At 47.8% G+C, this 6,761-nt stretch overlaps 2 protein-coding genes across 2 annotated transcripts; one reads left to right on the top strand and one right to left on the bottom strand.

The window, feature by feature from the left end:
• Positions 1–2,531: 2,531 nt before the first annotated feature.
• On the top strand, positions 2,532–2,790 carry NCS54_01485100 (BAH domain-containing protein; the record flags this gene model as incomplete). Its single annotated transcript, XM_053159974.1, has 2 exons — positions 2,532–2,556; positions 2,609–2,790. The coding sequence occupies 2 exons, from the start codon at positions 2,532–2,534 to the stop codon at positions 2,788–2,790; spliced, it is 207 nt and encodes a 68-aa protein (XP_053015949.1).
• Positions 2,791–4,067: 1,277 nt separating this feature from the next.
• On the bottom strand, positions 4,068–5,035 carry NCS54_01485000 (14-3-3 domain-containing protein; the record flags this gene model as incomplete). Its single annotated transcript, XM_053159973.1, has 4 exons — positions 4,068–4,235; positions 4,461–4,548; positions 4,612–4,962; positions 5,022–5,035. 4 exons carry the CDS (start codon positions 5,033–5,035, stop codon positions 4,068–4,070), a joined length of 621 nt encoding a protein of 206 aa, XP_053015948.1.
• Between the last annotated feature and the right edge of the window lie 1,726 nt (positions 5,036–6,761).

Genomic DNA, 6,761 nt, shown 5'->3' with positions numbered 1-6,761 from the left:
ATCCGCGTACTCCGTAGTAGGATCAAGGGCATTCCACCAATTGCTAGAGTCGGTCATGGGACTGATATAATTCCAACGGTCTGTCGACTCGGCACCATATCCATAGGTGAAGCCTTCGAGTAGAGGACCAGTCGGCGTGTAGACGCGGTTTGCCTTGCTGCTCCTATCTCCTGATGTATCAAGCGGGGTTGACTGGTCCCACGGCCCCCGTTGCTCCCATGGGAGAGGTTGGAAAATGTATGCTGTCCCAAAAGGTGAGTCGCCTTCCATGGGACCCAGAACACCTAGAACCCTGTCATCTATAAGATAGAGAGGGATCAAAAGGTATCTCTCTTGCAAGAGGTTCAAACAATGGCCAAGGCACTGGAAAGAGTAGCTAAAGAACGGTTTTAACTATTGAAGCGTGTTAAATAGATCGGTGGCTACGATTCTGTATGACTGATGGTGGATGTGAGTTGATGGAGAATGGTGGAATGGAAACTCGTGATCACCGGAGGTGAAAGATGATATGATGATTCTTATGAGTCGTTGCAAACGAAACGACGCGCGTTCTAGAACATAGTTACGAAGCTAGACGTGGGAGCAACCGGCAGGAGAGCTCTTTTAGCTGCTCATGCATACCAGGACTCAATAGTGTTGTTGTGTCACGCAGGGGTGCTGAGTGCACTTGACAAAAGGTAGTTCTTGTGTCGTGATTGTAATTATTCTTGGTTAAGTTTTCATAATCTCAATGAGAGGCCCTTTGGGGCCTTATATCTTTGAATGATCCCATCTAGGACTTTGAACCTTAATCGTAGGACTTCAAACTTTAATCTTGATCCTGAAGTTAAGGGGGAACACTCAGTTCTTCTAACATCTCCTGAGTGCGTGCGGACCTCCAAGCCCGTACCTCCCAGTGTTACTCCTTTAACAGTTAGCGCCCTATTTAGGGGGTCTCAGGGAGCCTCACTGTTAAGGCCTTATGACAGCGCTACATTCTTCTCAATTGCAAGATAGTTGAGAATAAGGTAACGTCCTTACCAAGATCTCTAATTGGCCCAACAACCTTAGAGTGACCGCCTTGGAGGTCCGCACGCACTCAGGAGACAGGCTAGCTGAAGCTGTTGAATTGGGCCCTGTGCGCAACAAGCTCACGTGGAACCCCAAGAAGGAAATTGGCCCAATTAGGCAAGAAGGAAGGGGAGCTGCGTATATCATAAGTGGCGATGACCTCAGACAGTCAGATTGAACTCAACAAGAACAACAACACAATTGTAGTCATCTTGGTGCCACACGTGCTTTCCGACAGAAGCACCTCTGTAATTGCTACAGCAATTATGACCCAATCTTTTGCCCTGTGGCGTGACGGCTAAGGTCCACTGTGACACGGGTTATCTGGCCACAGCTTATGGCTGTGCTCCTCTTTAATGAAGCTATTATTATTATACATATTGATCGTTTTTGCCTCTCATGGAATCAATTAAGTACTCATTGTTAATATCGAAAATGCTCCAGGGCTCTTTTAGTAGTGTTTTTAGAGGGTTTAGGTGTGACGGTCAAGGTTCCCAACGTAGTAAACCGTAACCTGATTTGGTTTATGTTGGCAGTTGCAACGGGGCGTAACGTACTGAGCGTAGGGTGGCGAATCACGTCTGATAATATCAAGAAGTATTCTTGAGTAATCAAGTTGTATTGAAAGCTGGAGAGCTATCTAGACATAGGAAAGTGGGAATGAGCGAGGCTATATATACTTAGTCTGATTTACTTGGTCGATCGTGGTCGAACGCGCTCTTGTTTGACCTGTTCGACCACACACCACTTCCACCGGGGCCTGTTTGTTCCATTCCGAGCTCCGACCTTTTCCGTTCGTATCCTCGTTGATCTTCCTACTCGTAACATTAGGTTAATAGATCAAACTCTCAGTACCTCGCTCGTACTCTCGTTATTGGAGGGATTATGTGGGGCGAGGTACGGAGCGGAGGTTTATCAGGGGTGCCACGGATTGGTATTAATCCGAGGCGCTTCGGCTGTTCGCCGGACCCCGCTATCAGGGCATAGATAGTGGGGCCAGAGTCCTGCGCGCGTGTCGCGTCACGAGTCGCGACCAAAATGACCAAAATGTGGAATGACCACGTGGAATCAACGCGATTCCGGTCATTACGAAATTCCAAGCCGTGCTTCGTTTCCCTGGGTTCTTACAGTAATACTGGTACTAAAGAGGTCTATTCTTCTGATTGAGCGGCATATCGGGTACGGACCAACCTTCTCATGCATATTTTGTCCCCACGCGTCCGCGTGTTTGGATATTCTTCCATCACTGTTTAACTCTAGCTGGTGTCATGGGGGCTGGCGTTCAGGGAAAGTGGCACGTCGCCAATGGCTTGGTGGGATCGGCATCCCAAAATGCTCACCGCCAGCGCAAACGCAAGCGCTCTCCTGCTGAAATACTAAAGGCCAAGGCACAGCAAATCCCTTTTTCACTTTCGGGAACTCGAGAGCAGGACGAGTTGATCGACTATTACACAGTTGAACCCCGCCAACAATGGGACAAAATGGGCCGATACAATAGCTTCATCCGTACGACCACGCAGATCATTCCCTTTATTAAGGCACTAACAATTCATTATAGTCAAGGACAAGAAGTTCCAGCGCGGAGACTTCGTTCTAGTTGCCAACGAAACGACTCGAGAGAGAACGAATAATGCCCGAAGCTCGAAGCAGATGACCGGCGAATCGAGCCGCTTTTGGATCGCCTACATCCTAGAAATCAGAGCTGCTAATGAGAATAGGGTGTTTGCTCGGGTTTACTAGATATATTGGCCAGATGAACTGCCGCCAGGTACGTTCAGCGATAAGAAGTCCATCCGAGGACGCCAGCCATACCACGGTCGCAACAAGCTTATAGCATCCAACCACAGTAAGTAATACAAAATAAGTACCCCAATATAAGTTAGTGACACAATCCAGTGGATATCATTAATATACTGTGCGTCGAAGGGCCTGCATCTATGAAGCAATGGATAGAATCCTCAGATAACGATCTCAATTCCGATTTCATTTGGCGACAGAGATTCGATTGCCATCAGAAACGACTCACGGTGTGTCTTCTAAATCAAACCATATCAGCTCACCGCTAATCCACGTAGTCTACCGAACCAATATATAGATGCGAGCTTCCTACTAATCCACACCGACGCACAATCGGTTGCTCAGCATGCGGCATATGGTTTCATGAATGGTGTCTCCTTTGGGACACTCTTAAACGTCTTCGAAATAGACTACAAGACTACGAGGCCACTCCCCCCAGGAAATGGACGAGAGTCAACAGAAGTAAGTGCCAGGGCGGTCTACGCTGCTCCGATGTGGAGACGGATAACCAGGAGACGCTTGTCATAATATCAAAGGATATAGATATCCTAAAATCTAGCATATCCCGATCATTGGCGCAATTGCTGGAGCCCCGGGGTGAGGACGAGCAGACCGAAACGGTAGGGCGGGAACCCAATCCTTACAGGACCCTACCGCATCCGTTCGAGGCCGAGCTGAAGTTAGATAAGGGTCCGATCTTAGTGGAGTTTAAAAACTCGGAAAAGGAAGGGCCCTCGTCTACGTTCTTAGCCGCAGTTCACTATTCAGGTTGCGGCGGCCCCATGACATGATTTTTCAGTATCAAATTGATGGTGCGGTAATGAAGACAACGATGCAGCTCATGGTACGCCAGGGGTTATATATGCGGGATGGGCAGCGAAGTTGAGCGGTGAAAGTCTCGGGCAATAGTACATTTCTCTAAATATCTTTCTTCTCTATTATAATACGGGAGAGAACAAAAGGATGGCAGATTTTTATTCACCTAAAGATTCACTAGGTAGCGCTTATCGAGTCATATAAGCTACCTTGGCAATATCGTGCTAGATTTTCTCAAGGATATATAATGTAATGATGAGCAGAGGTGCGTGAAGTTTCTGCCGCTCTAAAGCAAGGAATGGAGAGAGACAGAGAGGCTTTATATATTCTAGTCACAATAAGTACCTCTAAATGCACTTATTCTCCTTCATGGCCTGAGTTACATAAGAAGGGCATGCGTGGGACTATGTCGACTGAATGCGCGCGGCAATTATGTGCCTCATCTTTCTGCAGCTAATCCCTTCACGCTCACCACTGTCTGAAGACGCCCAAAGGGTCAGGTTGTTGCAAAGGAGTTGCATGAGAAGGATGCTGTCGCCATCAGGCTCCTTGGTTAGGGCATCGAGCTCGGCCTTAGCATCGTCAAAAGCATGTTTCGCAAGACACCGGGCACGATCGCGTGAATTCAGAATTCTGTAGTAGAAGACAGAGAAATTAACAGCCAAGCCTAGCCTCAACGGGTGAGTGGCTGTGAACTCTGTCTAGGCAACATAGGCAGCAATCTAGGAAGCAAATAAAATCCTTAATTTAGTATACCTTGGCTGATTGAATTCTGAACCAACAGATTTAGAACCCACCTTGTAGGCATTATACGCAGAGGTAACTGCAAGATTATGCTTCTCACCTGACACGAACTCGGTCAGATAACGGCTATAGTCACCCTTCCTTAAAACATGAGTAGTCAGCCAAAGTATTCTCGAGAAGGGGAGACCAGTAAAATAGGCATACATCTTGTAATATAATGCCATTGACTCGCTAGTACTGGCATTTGGGATCAGGCTCTGGTCTAGCAGATCCAAGACGTCCCGACAGATCTTTTCGATCTCATTCTCAATCTTAATGCGGTATCCACGGATGGTAGCAAGATGCTTCTCACTGCCTTTGTACTCATTTTTCTCGACCGAGGAGATAATGCGCCAGCTGGCACGACGGGTGTCGAAAACGTTATTAAAAGCAGTAGTGAGAAGGTTCCGCTCATCGACACTCAGCTCACCACCCCTCTGGATGACTTCCTTCAGAAGGGGGACCATGTCATCATAGCGCTCAGCCTGACTACAGAGGCGAGCGAGGAAAACCTGGCTGCAGCCATAACATCAGTGTTATGGGCCTGGAGAGACCGATCGAGCGGAGAGACAAACTTCTTACGCTGCATAATGGGTGTATGGTTTGGTATTTCCGGCGGTGCGGTGGGGACCTACAAAAGGAAAATCGTACTCCGGAATAGAACAGTATCAGATATCCAAAGGAAAATGTGCTGCTAGAATGGGAGACAATGAGGTAATGACAAAGCGGCAACGGTAATAGGAAGTAGCGCGTGGCAGGGGCAATCTAAGGAGGGTTAGTTTATTAACTCCTAAGTATAGTATGTCGGTTTCGATTTTGGCAAGCAGAGAGGCGCGGTATAAATGGTCGTTGGGAGTCTACAACACGCCATAGTCGGGCAAATGTAATGGGTTGCGCACTAAGCCGCTGACTGAAGGTTGACGTTGCGTCCTAACGGCACGCTCAGGCCCACACTTTGCTGCACCCGAGAGATGTGCAGAACATCAATGTATCGGCTGGAATGACTTGTATCAGGAAGTGAGGAATTTATACAGATGTCTGCATGCTATAGAGACGATGCGCAGCATTCTCATCTGCATTAGATGATAACTGCCTGGATCCGATCCGGCCGGATCAGCATCAGCCAACCAACGGCGTGCATATACAGCCCACACTTGAAGTCAAATTAAAGATGGGTGAGTTGATAAAGAACGATTACCTTCAGTTTCGGGTGGCAAGCTCTCTCACTCGATGAAGCCGATAATTATTGTTCGCTTATACTCTATATCTTGCTTGGCTATGTCCATGGTCCTCTGAGTCCGGCTTCACCACGCATTGGATCGGATGTGGATGGTACGGATATGTTGGCCGGGACTGCTGGAAGCTCGCCGGTGGCGCAGTACCCACCAGGGGAAGAACCCTGCAAGCGTGCACGGGCGAAAAGCGTGTATTTTTGATGAAATATCGGCAATGCTCGAGGCACGGACGTGTGCACGGACGCGCTTGGGCATATACTATCAAGATATGGGCGGTTGCTTGAGAGCTATTATTGTGATACGCTAAGATGTCTTCTTTTTGAAGGTGTAGAAAGGGATAATAGATTAACAATATCTATTACCTGGTTAAGAGGGAGTGCAACTGAATCTATATGTAGGCAGGGGACCTGCAGAAGAAGCTAACTAGAGAGCCCTATCTGAGTGCGCAAACACCAACCAGGTCACGACGAGGGGTTCGATCCAATCAGAAGGCGCCAAAAAAAAAGGTACATAATTCCTCTGCTAAATTAGGTGGTGATAGAAGTCCCAACAATGCTTCGTATTACAAATCGCAACATCACAAATACGGCATCCATGAGAGGTCTGACTCCGCACATCCGGCCTCTTCATCTTCTTCTTTTCCTCATTGCCGCTGACCTCCGTAAGAGGGCTCCATTCCGGGGCTCTTACTTTTAGCTGCCCCTGCCGACAGCCCTGACAGGCTAGACAGTCTGACTTTACCTTGTGGTTGACATGATTGATCTTGCGATCGATGTGTTCCCTCTGTAATTCGGGTTGTTGTAGATCACGCTCGTCTCCGGCTCGGTAATGCCTCCTTGCTTGACTGTTATGGCCGTAGGTATTAAATAATTCGTTATAAATGCAGTCTCGCCACTCCCTTTGATTCGTATATCTCTTCCAATTTGGCTGCGGTCCGTGGAGTTGAGCAATATAGCTGTTAACGAGGGCCACGTCAAAGAGGAAAGTCCATGCAAGTACCTGCCACGCACCACGGCGTAGGGGATGATCATACTTATAACAAGACCTCAGTTGGTCACCACGGTCAATATGATTCATTTG

This window comes from Fusarium falciforme, chromosome 13 (assembly GCF_026873545.1).
Source record: "Fusarium falciforme chromosome 13, complete sequence".
Taxonomy (NCBI): Eukaryota; Fungi; Ascomycota; class Sordariomycetes; order Hypocreales; family Nectriaceae; genus Fusarium; species Fusarium falciforme.
Note: the sequence above shows the minus strand (reverse complement) of the source record. Positions and strands in the feature narration are given on the sequence as shown.